The sequence below is a fragment of the Poeciliopsis prolifica genome, unplaced genomic scaffold (assembly GCF_027474105.1).
Source record: "Poeciliopsis prolifica strain line A6 unplaced genomic scaffold, Auburn_PproV2 SCAFFOLD012, whole genome shotgun sequence".
Lineage (NCBI taxonomy): Eukaryota > Metazoa > Chordata > Actinopteri > Cyprinodontiformes > Poeciliidae > Poeciliopsis > Poeciliopsis prolifica.
The window spans coordinates 2,508,756-2,528,976 of record NW_026562387.1 but is presented as its reverse complement, the minus strand read 5'-3'; the positions used below and the strand labels follow the sequence as shown (position 1 = coordinate 2,528,976).

General features: G+C 38.9%; 1 protein-coding gene across 2 annotated transcripts in view; it reads left to right on the top strand.

Annotated features, from left to right (window-relative positions):
* The first annotated feature begins 1,503 nt into the window (after positions 1-1,503).
* itgb1a (integrin, beta 1a) overlaps positions 1,504-20,221 on the top strand; it is a 30,300-nt gene continuing 11,582 nt past the window's right edge. For both annotated transcript variants that reach the window (XM_055037608.1, XM_055037607.1), the window contains exons 1-5: positions 1,504-1,822; positions 18,253-18,316; positions 18,625-18,710; positions 19,401-19,620; positions 19,712-19,882. In XM_055037608.1, the coding sequence (XP_054893583.1) occupies positions 18,253-18,316; positions 18,625-18,710; positions 19,401-19,620; positions 19,712-19,882 (541 nt within the window). In that variant the 5' untranslated portion in view covers positions 1,504-1,822. The remainder of the gene's footprint in view (positions 1,823-18,252; positions 18,317-18,624; positions 18,711-19,400; positions 19,621-19,711; positions 19,883-20,221) is intronic.

The following is a 20,221-nucleotide window of genomic DNA, read 5'->3' as shown; positions in this document are numbered from 1 at the left end:
TGACAGGAAATGTCACAATATTTGGACGTCTGGGACGTCAGGCTTTCCAGACGGCCAGTATCTTTCGTCGGCGACTATTTCCTGCTGCTTAGTCAAAGGAAGACATTTCTTAGTCACCGTAGCTCTATCTGGGACTGAACGAACGAGGCTGACGAATCTGCCGGTCTGATTCATATCAGCTCAATTACAGCGCCTCATCCGGCTTATCTCATTGGGCCAACGGGAACTTTTTTTTAATTCTATTTTTTCTTTAATAATTAGTTTTGTTGTTGTTGTTGTTGTTATACACCAAATGACCCAAAAAATATTTTGATGTTGTAACTTTCTATAATCATAAAAAAAAAAATCAATTGACACAACTTCCGTCTGTCTCATTCTTGCCGTGGGGGCCGTGGGTTTGTTTCACAGGCCGAAAGAATTCCCTTGCAAACATTCCCTGGAGACTAAACAGGATTTAAGGAGCTTCCGGACCTGATAGTTTGTTTTTCTTACATTCTTTTTTTCCCCACCATGTCTCCAGAGACAAAGGCGATGACTCTGACCACTGAGCTTAAAGCAAATAATTAATGTGTCGTCAAAATCATGCAAAAAAAAAATAATAATAAAATCTTGGTGGTCTCTGGAAAAGAATAAAAATTACATACATGTGCTTCAAAAGTGTGTAAAAAAACAACCAAACTATCAAACTACAACATGATGGACTCTCCTTTGATGATGACGATGTGGTGATGGCAGGGACTAATTTAAACACTGGCGCAGCGTTAACGTCGACATGAGCAGCATCTGTATAAATAGGCATCCAGTTCAGCGGAGTCTGGTAGTGACGTGGTCACGGTCCAGGCACGGCCTTCAAAATAAAGCTAATAAATCAGAATGAAATAAAATGTAAGTTCGTAATTAATTTCAGTGTGCTGGAATGTGAGACGTTTTCAATAGATTTGATAAAATAGCATAGCCTATTCACTTTTATACCTATTTAGTTTTGTACACAAATTACAAAACCAATCTATGTACCAAGGGCGCTGTGTTGGACTTCGCTGTGGCACCACCAAAGTTTCAAATTATTTGCAGGCCCCTTCCTGCCTTCTGATAGAAGCTCATGAATTTTATGAAGGATATGAATGCAAGATAAGAGAGATAGACCTAAACACCGATATTGATTAGTAATTTATTTCAGCATTCCTATACCATGTTATTTGTTTTTATGTGTGTGTGTGTGTGTGTGTGTTTTTATGTTTAAAAAAAATCACAATACCAATGGCAACATTAGTACTGGTCAGAAACCGTTGTCTTTTCATTCAAGGTTAGAGCAATAATTTCGATGCTCAATAAAATTTACTACATATAAAATTGTTCAAAATGAGATAGTGCAATAAGTAGAAAAAAATAATGATTGGATTTTTCTTGTCAAGCGTGTCTTTTATTGTGAAGAGAACAAGACGGAAGCGCTGTTTCTAACGGGCCGCTTTGCTGCGGGCGGTGCGGCGTCTCCCTCCGCTTTATCCCAATTTAGTCCGAGGACAGGAGACCCGCTCCCGGCGCTTCACGGATACAGTTGTTTCTTTTAGGGCTTTCTGCTCCGTCTTTCGGCTCAAATACGTGGTGACATTTACGTTTTCACCATCCAAGTGGAAGCTGAGTGGCATGAAGATCCGGAGGAAGCTTTGAGTCCTCGGGAGGAGAAAGCGTCCGCCGGTGCCAACAGGGCAGACAGCCGCTGCTCTCAGTGCTTCTGTGTGGCGGGACATCACAGGGAGCTGGACGCGGACAGCTCGCTCTTTGCTCCTGTATGTCGCCTCGGATATAACAGCACAGCGGCGAGGTAAACTGGCTGAAATTGGACATTTTCTCTTCGCTTTTCTTTTTCCTGCGTCCCCCAAACTAATTTGAGCTGGTTAAAAGGCACTTTTTAAACACCCCCGTCGTCTGTTTGAATGGTGCGTAATCGCTTTGTGAGCTGAAAAAAGTGTAATTGCTGCCACAGACTGATGTGGCTTTGAACAAGGGTTCCTACAGTCTGAAACATGTATTGCATCTAGTCTTATTCTTTTTCCAAAATAGGATATGTATGGGGGGTGAAACAAAAAAGGGATACATCAATTAATTTTTTTTGTTTTGTTTTCCACTATTCATCCACCTATCTCTTACTTTAACTTTTTTCATCCACCCAGCCATAAAATCTCCATCATCCCTCAGTTTGTTCTTGGTCCATTTATTTACCCAATAATCCATCTGTTCGTTTGATCCCTTTCATCCACATATCCATTTTTCTGTCAACCTTTATTTTCTATCACCATCTGTTTGTTTAGTGGAACCACTCGTCTTGCTATTCATCTACTCCGATCATTTGCTTTCCAACCATCCACTGATTTTTCTTTTGTCATATTCTTTTATTTAAGCCTCCTTTAGGAAGTCACGCCCAACTTTTGTAACTATGTTAAAAAGATTAAGACTTTTTGGTATATTTGAGTGTGGGAATGTTTGCGTATGAGACCTGAAACATGTGGAAAAATTCCGTTTACTATCTTCTCCGTTTGAATAAATGGAACTGCAGCAGGCCCTTCGGTGCGCCTGGTCATATGAAAGAGGCTTCAACAAGTGATCTCACATGATGTGTTGTGATTACTGTCAGGTCTCGTCACATGAGGTGGGGAGAGAGCTGGTGGATCGAGGCAGGGATTTGTCCACAATGCTTTTTGACGACTGTGTTTGAACAAAGACGTTGGCTTTTCTAAAACGACTCGGCCCGTGATTGGCAGGTTGTACAACTTCCACTGAGTGGGACCAAGCCTCAACCCCAGCGCGCCCCCCCCTCACCCCTGCCATTCCTGCCGTTTCATCTGAAGAGTGAGCTGGAAGATGAAAGCCTTGTAAATCCAGCCGACCGCGCTGACTCCACACGGCACAGGGGAGCGCAGTTTAATCAAGGAAATGGGGGCAGGAAGAGAGGCGAGGACAGACGGAGAATGAGAGGATGTCAACCGGGAAGGACGGCCAGGAGGGGAGGGAGAGGAAAGGCTAATTGAGGGGGAGGATAGATGTAGGACGGATGTAGAGTGGAGATTGGTGAGACGGCAACAGAGCCATCAGCTATCAGCTGAATGGATTGGGACCCCCGTCCCCTGAGAACAGCTGCTGTATCATCCCAGATGAGTTATGAGGCCACTCTCTTCCCACCGAGAGCCACACCCAGGACGATCCCCTCAGTTGCTGCGTTTCTGTCAACCATAAAATTGTGCAAGTTGAATTTACAAAGATGATTTTGCTTAATGGAGACAAGCCAATTTTGAAAAGAAAGAAAAAAAAACTTTTGATGAAGAAGCTTTTATGCTAGCATGAGCTGGTTTTTCTGAAGATGTATTCTGTAAAACTGCAATGAAAACAACTTTTTTTCACATTACATGATCAACCTCCAGATGTTTCTGGCGGAAGAGACGAAGAAGACGACATGAAGTTGTAGGAGGATGATGGTGCAGCATGGATTTTAATGACTTATCGCGTGAACAAACTTATTCAAATGTGATTTTTGAAATTGCATTTCTTATTTCATTGAAACCTCCGCAATTGTGAAATTGTGTTTTGTCGAGATTATTGGAATATTAACAATGCTTTGCACACATTCGTAATGGAAACGCAGCTAGTCTATGTTTCAGCTTGTGCTCTCTGCTCACGCATGTGTGTTTCTCTGTTCCTTTGGGAAAGAAGTGATGAATGTGCACCACTGCAGTCTGTGACACATGCTTACTTCCTCTGAGAAACTAAGCAAAGATCGAAGCATAATCAGCCTTTTATCCCATAACATACTCTGTATAACTCCTTCCTTTAGTCTGCAAGCAGTAGTACAAAAAATTGCGATAAAATCCTTGACACCCAGCTGTAATTGACATTGCCCAACAGAAAACGGTTTCCGAAAATAATAATGGTGATGTGATGCACTTCACGGGCAAAGATTTCTTAAATAATTTCATAATTTAGAGGGTTTTTTTTGGTTTCTCCTGGTGGAGCATTATGACCCATATCTCAATTTTGCTGAACTATAAATTGCCCCAGAGATTATTGCGATACATGATAATTTTGTGGTTTTGAGACAATTTTCAAGTAATATATTGATAATGGCACAAGTTCACCCTCTGAGATCAATAATGTCTAATTTTTGTAATGAACATTTGACACAGGCACTTGAAGATATTTTAAATAACCCCCCCAAAAAAATACCCTAAACAACCCAAAAAATTAATAAACAACCAAAAACAAAAAAATGAAATACCCCTGAAAATGATTCATCATCAGAATTGAAATTATTGACCTCGTTTTAATTTACCTAATAGGTTATTGTGACAAGCTTGCCACTTATTATCGTCGAGCATTTTGCTATGTTGTCAGTTTTTACATCTTCCCTTCAAGTTTGAACAATTTTCCTGCTCCTCAAATTTAGTGCTCCAGTCATCTTAGTATGTGTGATATGTCTATCGCAAAGAACTGCACGGCCTGCAATAAAGTACCATACTATTGCATAGTTGGTGACATTCTAATTTTAAATGTTACGTTTTGGTGACACTTTTTGTTTAATGGATGGTAACAAGGTTTTAGAAATGAAATTGGTAGTAAGATGGCCAAATGATTAAGACACCATTTCCCTTCCACCACATCATAATCCACTGCTTTGTGTTGGTCTATCACATAAAACCCCAATAAAATTACATTGAGGTTTCTTGTGACGAAATAAGGAAAAGGTCTACGGGTGGGAATACTTTTGCTTGGCACATTATGATGACCTCAACAGTTAAGTTTAACCTTAATTCTACACAACATCTTCACATTTCTTTGCCTTTCGAACCGCTAATATAAATGTTCTCAGAGTTGGATTGAAGGGTAAGATTTCCTCCCGGTGGCGTGTTTATGACCTCTACAACTGTTTTTAGCTCGTTTTTATTATTTTGCCTTTGCGCTTTCCCTGCCTGTCTCAAACTCCACACCGAGCTCCAAATACTCTTCCGTGCCATTTTTGGTGTTGCCCGCTGCTTCTAAAAACAGCTTCTGAAGCACCAAGGAGGAGCGGCGTGGTTAGAGCTGACCTCTGCTCGCCATGGTCTGCTGAGAAAACGAAGCCAAACATGCTGCGTTGGTGGTAAATAGTAGAAGCCTTTGAGCTCCCTCTCTCTCTCTCGTACCGTGTTTGTTGTTGTGATCGAGTGACGGCTAAACTTTGAGGCCCTTCATCCTCCCAAGCCCTTGCCCAGATGGATGAACATATTTAGAGATGTGGTTGTGAATGTCATACGTTCTTTTCATCAGTGAGAACAATAGCCGATCAAATAGCTGGAATCAAAAGAAAACGACAGAAATGTATATTTTTTATTTCTCTGATCCTGGTTGAATACAAAAAAAATACACATGACGTGAGAAAAACTTGTACATTATACAAGGATGCAAGGCCAGACCTGAAAGCCATGTCATCAACTTCCTGGAAATGAGTCAGGAGACGTGCAGCAAAGTTTCCCGGCTGGAATCACATTTTTGTAACTTTTTTTAATTTGAATTTTTTCTGATAAGCCTTTCAAAGTTTGTCTTTTTTGTTACAATTATCCTTTTTTTTTTTTTACATTAGTGGGTCATTTCATTTTATCATTTTCTTTTTAAAAAATGACATGGATTTTCATATAAGTTTCACATCCTCACAGCATGTAGATATTAAATATAAAGAACAGATAATAAACAGCAGGTATGTATGTGTACAGTTATATTAATCAAAAAATATATGAATTCCAGTGACGCTTGTTAGACTACAATACTATTTGCCTTTTGATTAAAAACAACTGTTAAGCAGGTATTAAAATATTTTCTACTCATTCCATATTAATGATATTAAAATGATTTTTGTAATTGGTCTTATTTTAAACGTCATGTTTTCATCATCTGTAAGTAAGAAAATCCTGATAATTGTTATGAAAATAAGTTTGCTTTATGATGCACCAATTTAAAAAAACAAATTTTTCAATAAAACATTTTGTGTTTGGATGTCACCGCTGGTGAAAAATGCAAAGAAGGCGAAAGGAAATAGTAGGCACATCATGGCGCTGCATGTTTTTTAATGACCTATTATGCGAACAAACTTATTCACGTGACTTTAATTGCATTTCTTATTTAATGGAAACAGAGCGACTGTGATATTGTTTTTTACATTAGCCAAACATTAACTGCGTTGTGCGCACATATTCATTGTGATGTGTTTCTTGAACTAATTTACTGGAATAAATGAACTTCTTAATAATAAGCTATTTGAATATGCGATGTGGTTTTTTTGGTCAGAACAGGAACTTGCTCTCTCTATCATTTATTTATTTGTTTTTTGTTAACAGTAGCAACCTGTCTGAACATATCTACCATAATAGTCACTTTTTATGTCTTATCTCATTCCAACAGTCCACCTTCAGAGTGCCGACCAGTTAGGGAGTTTCTCTTTAGAGGAAATGTGCAATTTGCTGTAATACAAAGATAACTTTGCACATTCTTTCAACTGAAGCTCTAAAATAGAACAGAATGTTAGTTCCTCTCAGGTGGCCTTTCAAAACCAAAAATGACATTCACTTCTAATTTTTAAAATTCTTTTGAATATTGTCTCATGTATACATCTTGCATACTAACAACCTGCTCATGCACATTCAAAAAGAGTCACGGCTGTTTATGCATTTAAGTGCATCATCTTCATTTTCCCCCCATGCTCATAAAGTTTTAATTAGTGCAACTCATATGGATGAACAATTAATACTGCATCCAAACACAGGTTAGTCTGAGTGATTGTTGCTAGGCTGCAATGAGTATAGTATCAGTACCATCCATGATAAGGTTGCACTGGGTTTTTTCATCTATCTTACTTATCAGCTCACATTCACTAGTACTTTGTTCTGACTTGTTTTTCTTCTTTTTTTGTTATATATATATATATATATATTCCTGATATTTAGGACGTTATATTGAAATTTCTTCCTTCTTTCCTTTTGTCTAAATTATGTTTAAAAAAATGGGATACACACAGGCTTCTCCTATTTAATGTTTGAATATCCATCAAGGTCAGGAACTGTGATAGGTTTAGGGACAGTTATAGACGTCCACTGTTCTGTTTAACAACTAACAGACATTGAAATACGTTGCTGACTCCCGATAATCTCCCATGACATGTTATCCTTCACTGGTCCCTTGAGGAAATATGCGTAACTGTGGAGTGCTCACTGCTAAACTCTGCGCCGCTTTTCCTCTCCTGCAGCGACGGAAATAGCAGCCCCGAGTTAAAGTGTTAAGTCTGGGCCCTAATGAAAGACATCTGAGTGTCATTATTGCTCCAGTTACGGTGGAGCAGCCCACAGATGGTCTTTTTGCTTGGCTTAAACTAGATTAAGACTCAACTCTGAAATGCCTAGCAGTTGTGGAGCAACTTGTTCTGTCTAACAGCTTTTCATTAATCACATCACGCTCACAGCTGGAAATATTTGCGCTGCGGTCAGCTGCTGTCATATACGTAAATATTTCCCAGTACAGTGTTTTTGAGCTGATCTTTGTCGACCGATTCTGAGAAAGAATATCTGTGTCAGATGTTTGCTGCTCTCCACCTCTGTATGAAACAGTTTCCATGCCTAGACATCGGCGATGACGCGTTCAGGGTCATTTAACATTTGACGGTCTTTGCAGCAAGGCGGCTTAGTTGGACTCTTATTTGTCTCTCTCTTTCCCATATTTGAACAGCCACTGTCATTTTTGAGTGGGAGTTGGCTCGTTCCTGGGCATTTAGATGCAAGCTTCCTGTGTGCTCAAGTTGAGTTTCCTGTGTTTTGAGTATAGAGGAAAAGCAGCGTCAGCATGCATGGGGAATTTGTGGAGGACTACTGTGCACTTTCTTTTATAGGATCAGCATTAATATTGAAACAGATTTTTTAAAAAGTTGCTTGAGTTAGTATCTCACATGGCATCTCTTTTGCAGTGTCTTTATCCTTGGTTTAAAACCAGAACGAGAAGAAAACAGGTTCTTGTGGTTTTATTACCTTGTGTTCACAAATAGATGTGACAGGATGGGTTTCAGTGCTGAAGATTTGTTCTCAGAACAACTAGATATTTAATCTCTCAAGTAGAGTTTACAGAGACCATTAGGGTCTCTGTAAACATTTTATTCATTTAATAAAATGTTGTTGGGTAAATCTGAAAGAAGTCTTTTAGTTAAAAGAAAGAGACTCACAAAGCATTCATGAGGTGCATCTACTAAGATTCTTTGTCTATCGAATCCAATAACATTTTTGTGTGTCTGCCTTACATTTCCAAGGCATATGAAGATATGTTTGGAAAGAAAAGCTTAAAGAGTCATTTTGTGTTCATCTGATCCTCAAGCATTCTTCTTTCCCTCTCCAGCTAACGTGGTTGGAAGCTACCTTTCAACGGCAAAGAAAATAAATGGAAAATGAATTCTGCCAATAATATGTCAAGGAGCATTGCGCTAAAGTTTTTCAACTTCCCAATATTCATTTTATTTCAGATGTCTGTCAGGGCTTCCAGAAAACCTGCTAAGCCCGATAGTACACATGCAAGTTCAGTTCACAAGTGGCCCACTGTGTTTTTGAGTAAAAAATGTTAAGTTACAAAATTTTGAAAGTGCATAATCAGGCCTCAAAATTTGGAAATAATGGCCAAATGAGGCCAATGGGCAGGTGCAAGATGGCACATTTGGTGCACACTCTCGCACCCAGTTCAGTATGTCATTTATAAATAAACAGGCAAATAAAGCCTGGTGGCTCGCCAGGCTTATAATATATTCGGGTAAACCTTGTCTAGGAAAAGATCGGTGAATACACAAAATTTCCTTGAATAACTATTTTCTACAGAAAAGTCTATAAATACGTGACTAACTAGAAGCGTGCTGATGCAACTTCAGATTTAACATCTGATATCAACGTCGCAGCTTTGAGTATTGGCTGATACCGATATTTACCTGAAACAAACAATATGGTCTCAAATCCTGCATTTATTATTTATTTTGCAGTGTGGAATGTTAGAAAAGGCTTGATTATTACCCAAACAGAGAAGAATAGTCAACAACAATAGGTAAGAGAAAAATTAACTCATATATTATTATTAAAAAAGAGGTTAAAAATAACGGGGCTAGGTATAGGATACAAGAAATTCTGAAGTAGACTAAATCCTGCAGCTAAACTTTGGAGTGAAGTGCTTAGATCACAGCTTTTGGATGTTGGCGAATATATTCTGATGCTCATTCTTTGGCTGATATTGGACTGATTTCAAATATCAATATTAGCAGAGAACCCTAATATTGACTTAAACACTGCCCCGATGTTTTGGGCATTTATCCCTCATCCTCAGTCGGTCAGGTGATTCACACAAAGTGTGGAAACAGTGACTCAAAAGTAGCTTAATCTGTCCAGACACATCATCACTTTACCGTTTATCCTAATAATCAAGATAAAGGGTACAAAACAGAGTCACTCAATTAGCCTCACACAAACTTATTAGACTTAACACGACTTAATGTCCTAACTACAATCCATTCCTTCAGGTTTAAACCCACATAGAACACATTTTCAGATACAACATATGTGGAAAGATATGAAACAGTGTAACAGCAGCTGAAGAAATGTTTCATAGGCCGCTTCCTGTTCCAACAGAAAGCGAACTGCCGGACTGGATGTTTCCCAGTACAAGCTTGAGTTTAGTTTTCGGCCTCAGGACGAGGCCAAGAAAGTATTTGCTCATGTGGGAAAACAGTTTAAGTCAATGTTGCTGAGAGACAAGAGCAACCACATGGGAAGTCAGAAATAACCAGCCCAGAAATAGAGATGTGAACAGTAATAGCTAGTTGGCTTCGCTCCATGGGTTGTGGTTTTTGCCTTCATTGTTTCTCCTTAAATGTTCTGTTGGAATAGGGTCTGATTAGAGGTGAACGCTGTACAATGTAGCTGCGTTTTGGGGGGCAGAAAATGATACCACTTCTGGTTAAGTGTTGTAGTTTTTCTGTCTGGAAATACTACAGTCTTTCCAAAGCCACATCCCCTCCAGAGGTGTATCTTTAGCCCTTGCTGAACACTTGAGGAATGTTGGTGGGATTGGAGACAATATCTGGAGCTACAGGAAGTGAAAAACAGAACAGATTGACTTTCAGGACTGGCAGCAGATTGTGTTTTACATGACTGAATTTGTTTCTAGATTTGAGATCAGCATGTGTGGGGGTGCAGCCTCGCTCTTCTCACTACATTTTCTCATTTCTCCCGTTCCCCTGAATCACACTGAGGTTGTCCTGCTCTATACTTTTTAGACACAAATACAAATCAACCTCAGCTCAGCCTAAATGTTCACCAGTAAAGAGTATTAAACTTTCAACCTCAAACCTGGTTGTGTTTTATTGGGATTTTATGTGATTAACAAACTAAATTGTAAAATACTGAAGTTTCACATTGATGTTTGTGGTAATTACTTCAAGATTACAAATGTGATTGCAAAGTTTTACACAGGCATTTATCTATTTTAACATGTTCAAAAATTCTTTAGAAAGGCTTAAATTTAAGTTGCTGAAACCTGTAGAAACCAGTTAAATTTGTCAAGATATAAATTACAGCTCTTATGATTTATACTATGTTCACTCAGCAGCTCTTAATGAATACAGTAATGTAAGTCAGATATGTATGTTAACATCGGATCGGAGTCACATTTGGTCTGCTGTGTGGATGTAACCCCAGCTCTAAGAGGTATCTGGAACACATTAATGGAAAGAAACACATAATCAATTGACTTGTTGAATTTATAAAGTTGTAAACACGTATTCCACAAAGAACAAACCTTATTGTTGGGGCTTGTTGGGGTAATCTCCTGAAATATCAAGGATATGATTATCCTTTTGGTGTATAGACCTGCATACTCTCCATGCTTTGTTTTCCTGTTTCAGCTCACTGAGCATTAACAAACGGATAATTACCAGGTTTCTACTGGTTGTTATCGCTCACTGAGGAGATTTATTCCTTTAAAAGACCTGGATCTAATGATGCCAACTTGCCGTCACTCGCCAGTTTTAACTCCGCTTTTTTTCAGTACAGTGAAAGAGTTTCTTTTGTTCTGCATCAAATTGTAATCCTCAAATTATTCCTAAATGCTGTAATGAACCAACAGAGTTAAGCCATCATCACATCTCATTAGGGCTGCTTTTCACACAGAATCTTTCAGGGATGAGAGGGCAGTGAGTGTGGGTGTTTGGAGTATCAAAGTCTGTGTCATCGTCCCTGGGGGCAGCCTGATGCATTCCTATTGTGTGGTAAGAAAAGGTCCTCTGGATCGGATCATGGTGAGAAGCCAGACCGGGGGTGGGGAGGCGGAGTTGGACACAGACGAGCTCTGTTTGGTATTCTTCTTTAACACTCCTGCGCTTGTACATCTCAGAGTTTAAGCATGTTGCTCATTGGGCGCTGCTGAAGTTACGCGGAGGGATAGGGATAGTTTGGCTCCACTTGTAAGTGGAGGAACGGGGCCGCAGGAGGGGGGGCGTGAACTATTGTGTGGCCAATATGAGAGGGTAGGAGGCAGCAGTGGAATAGCTGAGCAGATCCCTAAAACGTCTTTAATTGAAACCACGGAACACTGAGTGTTTTAATTATGTTACTGAAGACTGACCAGCCTCTTTAGGTTTCTTTTTCCTCATAACTTTAAATGAAAATGAACTTGTTCACCAACATGGAAAGCAATGGCTTAGGCAAAAAAAAGGATTTTCTCAGACGTCAAGGCAGGCATTTCTCCTACCAATCTATGCGCCGCCCTTTCCTGTTTTCCTTCTCCTCCATTCTGTCTTTTCACACCCATTCTCAGGAAGGAAAGCACCAGTTCCCTCACTGCCCCCTCCCAGCCGTGACCAGTTCTTTAACGCTGCTGCATATACTTTAACTGCTTACTTCCTGATGCTACTACTCATTAATCATTGTAGTGCTACTGAGGTCAACTCTTCTGAGAATTTGGCAATATGGTTTAAGTTAAAAGGGAGTCGGTCCTGTCGTGTTCTTGTGTGTGTTTCAGTTCAGGACGATGTTTGAGTAAATCTTATGCTGGTTTAAGTGATATATTAATATAACAACTGGATCTGTCAGTAAAGTGTTGGATATTTTCTTTCTCAATCTTAAAAAAATACCACTTCTGAGAATGTGAGAATTGAGCTCATTTTAATTTATCTTCAGATTGATCGATGAATTGCTTATTGCAACAGACTTAGCTGCAAAGCAACATTGCAATCAACTAAGCCGCCATTTAGCACTTCTTTCAGGCTTTTTGAAAACACACAGTAGCTGTGTTTTAATTACAATTGTACACAAATCTTTGCGTATTGTTCTTCTGTTGAAAAAACACAATTTTGCAATTGTGGTGTTCCCATTAAATAAGAAAATAAATTAAAATCACACGTGAATAAGCCTGTTCATGTGATAAGTCATTAAAAATTTATGCCAAGACGAATGTAAACAGCTACAGATATATTCATAATTCAGCCACGGTGCTAACGCGGATCATCTATCAGCCTTTTTCAGGCACTGGATAAGACAGAATAAGTGAGTAGCCGCTCCCTTATTCTTGGGAGTGGCTCCGTATGAAGCATCTGAGAAAATTTGTGATTTTCTAGAAGAGTCATGGATTCAACTTATTTGAATAACTAATAAGTTCTATTGAAAAATGCAAGTTGTCATAATTGCCGTGTTTCCATTTAGCAAATTTATTACCATAATTTCTGTTTGTATAATGTTTTGGTCAACAGAAACACAGCTACTGATACTGAAAAGAGACTAACTTTGACTAACTTCACTTGCTAATAGTGTTTACACTGAAGAGTGTTTCTAGTATCTCGACCTGATGGAGCACATCTGACTTTCCAGTCAGTATGTTTCTGGTTAGGGTCTGGCAAGCGGAAACCCATTTCTCTGCAAATTCGGCCTGTATTCATAGTAGATGTACAGAACCAGCATGACGGGTCACTATTACGGTCAAGCAGTGTTCAACATCTCAGGAATGCCTGAGAACCTCTGCCCCCTTTAGACACGCACCACAATTATCTGCCATGTTCCATTCACTCCTGCCGGTGACGGATCCGTGTGAAGTCCATAAAAAGCCGAGCTGCCTTTAGTCACAGCTCAGGTGTGTGTGTGTGTTTATGTGTTGCTATCTCAGCGAAAGAATGACAAGGACAGCTAAATAAACTTTTAACAGCCTGTGCTGAGCTGCCCTCGCTCTACTAAAGGAGCTGTCTGTAACTTCTATGTCATCTGGTTCTCTCAAGTTTCTTCTACATTTGAGTTCTTCTGGACCTCTCACTTCCACACATTTGTTTTTTGTTAGATCTTTTGGCTCATGAATATTTAAGTTGTTTGGAAATTTCAACCCTCATAAATCTGAGTATGAGTGGATGATGGAAGAGTATGCGGTATTCTTGGCAATCAGATGCTCTTTCAAAATGATGTGTTCGGTTTCTAAACTGTGTAAGTTTTTTTGGATTTGGTCACATTGACATTCAGCTTTGGGTGTTTTGGATGAGCAGGGGAACTTTTTTTTTTCTCCCAACACATTTTGAAAATTAGAGCTGCACGGTTTTTCTTTTTTATCACTGCACCAATATTTTTTAAGTTTATCGCTCTAAACCTTGTCTGCACTGACGCGTTTTTTGCTCTCTTTTTTTTCTAGCTCGGTTTGGAAATTGTTGTTTTCTACGGGGTCACTGACAGTATTCTGTGAGACCAAGTGGGACTGTCGGAAATCTGGGTTGCCTCAGAGGAGAAAGGCTCTTCCTTTGTGGGAATCTGCTGGGAAAAAAAGGCAGCTAGGCTAAAGATGCCTACTTAGTCACTCCATTTTGTGGTTTTGTCAACATGAACCAGTCAGAAACTCGAGGGTGGGCTATATGTATTATTTTGGAGGGGACCTACTACTTAGATTTGGCCAGATTAAGCAACTCAAGAGTGATAATCAAGTTTACACAACAGTTCTGTGTATAAGAAATGAATACACTTGAGTATTATAAGTGTGTTTGTGTTCCTATTTAGAGTTATGTAAATTGAATGGTTTACTCAGGATTAACCCTGGAAAACCAACTAATTTCAGTGATGGGGCATTTGTACAGTCCACCATGGGCCATTCTGCATTTATGTTGAAAAGTCTTAAAAGTTACAAAAATTTGGAGTCAAGTTATGCCTGGTGGCCTACCAGGCTTATAATGCACTGGCATAAACACTGGCTGTTTATTGTTGGTCAATTTGAGTAATTGCTAATTAGTCTAATTGCTTTAATTTAAAACAAAAACACACACACAAAAAAAATTGCAATAATTCTTGTCATTACTAAAATAACCCATTTATATTGTTTATTCAATTTCTAATAATGTCCATATTTATGTTCTATTTGCTAACTTGGACCTTTTTGTGGAGTTCACAGTTCATCACATAGACTCTTATTGGGTAGATTTGCTGGCTAACTGTTATAACTAGTTGCCTCATCAAACTTTTTAAACACAATGAACTGAAAGATAATTTTGGAACTGTAAGTCAAAGGTAACACTTGAAAACGAGTTGTAGAAACAGTGCGTCATTCTGCTCTTTTCCTGTTCTTTAGCTCTCTGACTCCTGCTCTAAATTTAATATTTTTAACCAGCATTCCTCTAAATGCCATGAGCCTGGAGACACTTGACTCCCAGGTTGAGTTTTATAGGCCTAGTTTGCATCTGAATGGGTCCTTCAGAACTCCAAACTCGAAGTGAAAACAGAAACAGAGCTGTGGTGAAAAGAAAATGGTTGAATGTTTCTGTAGTTGCCGGAAAGCTGTGTGAAATTCATCATTTTGAACTGTGGTCTTTCTGGAAATAGTAGTTTATTCTCCTTAACATGGACCACACTCTCTATGTCTCTGTTTTAACAGAAGCTTCTCAAGTTATATTTTTATAGTAGTGTCACATTGTCAGTCATTGGTTATGTATTTTCTTTCTTATTATTCTTTTTAACTTTACACAGACATAGGCAGGGAAATGCATGAGTCGCAGGCACAGCACTGGAGATTTAAGCCATCTGATCTAATCTGGGGGGCTGCAGACAGGCTGTCTGCTCTTCTGTGTCTATTTAAATGAGCATGCACACACACATACACCAAGTCACATAGGTATTCAGGAATGCACTGGTCAACACCACACACACACACACACACTTACTGTCAGAACTTCCTTTCCCAACAGTGTAAGGCAATGCAATTTTATAATCCAGCCCCTATAAAAGACCAGCAGCAGCTGGTAGTTAAAAGAAATCAACACACAAACGAGCTCCTGTCCCTTTATCTCCGTCTTTCTGGATTTAATTTGAACCTCATGCTTCGATACCCAATGTTGAATACAGGAGCTTCTCTGTAGAATGAATCTCCATGAGTTTTTGATTATTGCTCAAGCACAATATTGCCTTCACATTCCAGCTATTATTTAGCTGCGGTATTTTTTTAAGCTCCTGCTCGGTGTAATGAAAGCTAAACTTACATCACTGATGTGTCTCGAGGTTGTAATATTTCCTGTTGTGTTTGACTCTGTTGTGCAGCTTCCATTACATTAGCATGGCTAAAGTAGTTGTAGCATCACCAAATTTGCTAGAGAGTACTTGTAGAGAAACAATCAGGAAAAATTGGCAGCCTTTCTGTTGCCAACTCATACTATGGTAGGTGTAGGCATTCTGCACAAAAAATTAGCTTGACACTACAAGGTTTAAGACTGAAAAGAGATGCAATGTGAGAAATACAAAGTTGACGAGAGTAACAAACAGACTCTGGACGTGTCAGTTTTTGCTATTCTTGATTGTAATACAGCAGAATTCCCCAGTATTGTATTGATAGTTTCTTCTGTCTTAAATTTCATTCAAATTTAAAAGTCTTAAATTTGATTTGCTAAAACCTGCAGATACCGTGCTAGGAGATCTGGTATGAGTCACCGTTCATGTGTGATAACCTGATGGCACTAGTCAGTAGCGCATCACTTGTACGCAAGAATACTGTTGAAAGAAAGCCAAAAAAAAAAGGTCCTGCAACAGCAATAATATGTTTGAGTAAGACCAAATCAGATCTTTGGCTGACAAGCAAATGCTGCGTGTGGCAGAAAACCGAAACACAACATCCCCTTTGTGAAACCGGCGGTAGAGGTTATTTTAAAGCAGAACCACAACCCGAAACATACAGCCAAAACTGACTGAATGATTAGGCTTAAAGAAGATTCATAAACTAGGATGGCCGCCATCGACATCTAGATCTAAATCCAATTGGAAATCTGTGGCAAGGCTGGAAAGCGGTTACCCCTAAATCCAATTTGACTGAGACTGAGCTATTTTTGCAAACATTTTTTAGTAAAGATTTAAGGCTAGATGTGAAGATTTACTGAAGAAGTACAGCTAAAGAATTGCAGTTGCATATGCAGTGAAAGGTGGCATGACAAATTATAGACCTGGAACGGTTGAATAGAAACATAGATTGAGATGCTAAAAACCAATTCATCCTTGTAGTTTCAATTCACATCTATGCACTACTTTGTTGGCCTCTATAACACTCACAGTTTTACCACATCCACCTTTTGTTCCAGGAAACAAATGTTATTCTTGCACCTTCCAAACGCAACAATCATCTGCGGTGAAGTTTAGGAAAATATGTTCATCTCCAAAACATAAACTGTTAAAATTATAGGGCTTCTTTAGGACAGCCAGAAATGATTTAAGTACAGTTACAGTCTTCAAATACCTCAAAGATAACGTGAGAGTGCCTTCCTACTTTGGTTTGCATCTGTAATCAAGCCCTTTTGTTCCCGTCTACTTAAACATTTGTTTTAAGTCAGGAAAGTTGAGGGATTATTTTGATAAAAATGATCTTGGGTCGCAAGTGTGAGTTAATTTGATTATATCTTTCTTTCCAAAGAGTTTCTATTTCCACTTTCTTTGGTTCTGATCACTATCGAGGCCAGATGACTCTTGAAAAGTTCAGACTCCTGGTCAACCAGTAATCATTCTGGCTGCTATTAGCAATATATCTAAATTTTCTTACTCTTCGGTAAAGAGAAGACTGCTAACAGTAGAAATAAAAGACAGAATGTGCTTTGAGACACCCAGCAAAGCTGTACATGTCTGAAATCAACCTTTCCTTGCAGGGGAAGGACCTGCAGTCGCCGCATCCATTAGTGAGCCCTGAGCTCTGCATTAGGATTAGACCGAGATTCGTCAATATGGTTCTGACCAAAAAGCCTGGGGGATCAATAAACACGACAGCGAAGGGGGGGAGGGGGGGACTTCAAGGAGACGATGCTATTTACAGTAATGGGGGGAAATCTGTGGAGGAGTGGCGGCCTGCTCTTTGCTTGGATACATGTTTGTGTGCGAAAGTGGTCTGAATTTAATTAGCCGTCTGTTCCTCGGCGACTACTAGAGAGAAGCCAAGCAACTGTCTCTGGATAATTTACGACCTCCAATTACAGGCAGGCCATTTACAGTTGCAGCCCGTTACCTCGAGCAGATCCATCTGCACTGCTGCGGTCGGCTTCGTTCAGCTGTGTCGTGTTGCGCATGCAGACCATCGAGCCGATATCCCTGTCAATTGGAATAAAACACCATCACCTCTAAAGGCGCTTTTTCTTGTGATCATGTCTTTTAGGGTGGCAGTTAATGCATATTTTAGTAATTGATTATTCTGACGATCAATCAGATTTTTAACAAATTGGCACAGTCTCAAGATTTTTTTATTTAATTTAGCTTATTTGATGCAGTATTAGAAATGCATCTAAAGATGCAAATAAACAAATGAGTCTGTTCCTTTTTTTAAACGAGGAAGTAGACATTTTTTTGTCCCAAAGTGCAACACTGCAGTCCTTTAGTGAACACTTGATCATATGCATCAAAAGATGCATCTGTAGCCAATTAAATACTGCAGCCCTTTCTGCTTAACTGGCTTAAATAATTAATAATTACATAGCAAAAGGTTCTTAATATAAGATTTATATTTTAGAGAATTTGAACCAGGTGTAGATAAAAATGAGCCACAAAGGTTTTTATTTTATCTCAAATGCAAAATGTATACATTTTTTGTGTAGTTTTGGCTTGTTTGCTGCCATTTCCTCAAACTGCTTTTTGATTAAACAATTGTCAAATAATTGATTAATTGACAATTATTTCAAAAATTGATTAATCGGGATTAATCATTTCAATCCTAATCTGTTTTCTCGTGTGTTTCCAGATGGATCTGAAGCTGATCTTCATTGCATTTATAGGACTCTTTTCCTGCTGTAACGCTCAGAAAGGTAAAGTTGATTTGATTATTTTTCTTTTGTGAAACTAAAACCTTCTTTTTCACATAATATCATTTTGTTGGTTGTTAACATGTTTAGTGAAGGGCCATAATAAGAGAAGCGTTTGCTACTTTAGTTTAACAAACTTGTAGAAGAAGCTATGACTGTAGCGTCCTGGAGTAAAGATGGAATATTATGAGCCTTCAGTCAGTGTTTCACACCTACTGGTGCGTACATGTATGAAGTTTCTGCCGCAGAGCAGCTCTGTGGCGCTGCTCCCTCTGACTCTGACCACTCCTCTCTCTTTGTTTTCCATCTAGAGGGGAACGAGTGCATCAACAAAAATGCCAAACACTGCGGAGAGTGCATCCAGACCGGAGCCAAATGTGGCTGGTGTACAGACCCGGTGTGTAACTCAGAGCTGTCAGCTACACTTCCTGCAGAGTAATGCACAGGCGTGAAAAAATGTGTTTCTGTTCTATAGAATGCTCTCTTTTCCTTAAATATCTTTTTTTATGTCTTCCAACTAGTCTCAAAATTCTCCATATCCCTTTCCGATTGGAAAATCAGGAAAGTTTCTTGTTAAGCTTTTCTTTTTGGACGCAATGTTTGGCACATTAATTACTTTATCGAACCATAAGAGATGCAAATCTTTCAGTGACTAACAATTTGATTCTGTATTGTAGGATCATAGAAACCGATTTATTTAGAGATTCTGTTTTAATTATGTGCCTGTGACAAAAGAAAAAGCAGTCTAGAAAATTAGAAAATGTATTGAAAACAATTCAAACTGTATCAAATTGTATTAGTTAATATTTAAATAAAAGTAGGGCTTGTTCATAACTTAAATTATCAGATTTATATTATCTTAGCTGCCTGGCTTTGTCTTAAATTAAAAAATATATATAAAAAATTTAAGCAGACTAAAATTGATTTGAGTAATTTCAGTCGATTTCAGAATAGAAAAAAAAAATTCTACATGAACAAGCTGTTTATGTATTTATCCATTTATTGCCGATTCGTCCAACAGACCCTAACTGAAGCGCCTCAAAATGTTAATCCCAACATAAATGATCTCTGTGCTGCCTCTCTTCAGAACTTCCTGAAACAGGGCGAGACCGTGTCAAGTCGGTGTGACGAGCTGCAGTCGCTGATAAAACGGGGCTGCAACAAAACATTGATCGAGAACCCACTGGGCAAACAGGAGATTCTCAAGAACAAGTCGGTGACCGATCGCAGCAAAGCCAAAGGAAAATTGAGACCAGAGGAAATCACTCAGGTCCAGCCCCAAAAAGTCAGCCTCACTCTCCGATCTGGTGCGTAAACATCAACTTCACACGAAGTCCAGCTATGTATATCGGTCACTTTGTAATTTTGACAATTCTTGTCTGTTCTAACTATATAAAGGTGAGCCACAGTCCTTTGAGCTGAAGTTTAAGCGTGCAGAAGATTACCCCATAGACCTGTACTACTTGATGGACCTGTCCTTCTCCATGAAGGACGATCTGGAGAACGTAAAGAACCTGGGGACCAGTCTGATGTATGAGATGTCGAAGATTACATCTGACTTCAAGATAGGTCAGGAAATCTCATTAGTTCAAGTCTTTTATGATGTTTATGAAACTGGGAATGGATTGTGCTTGGACATTTTACTCCTTACAAAGTATGACTTTTCTTTGTATTACCTTCATCGTTTTCGCTTTTAGCTTCTCTTCCCTCTCATCGGAAAGCTTTGCAACTTGAACTGAAACAGACTCCAGAAATTCTGTCAATAGTGCCTGTTTTTCAAATCTGTTTTCACATTTTATTTGATCATTAACGCAAGTACTGACAACCTTCTATATAAATCATTTTAAGTGGTAATAAACAGGGGGATTTAACCCATTTATTCCTCAGCAAACCTATGTGTATGTATGC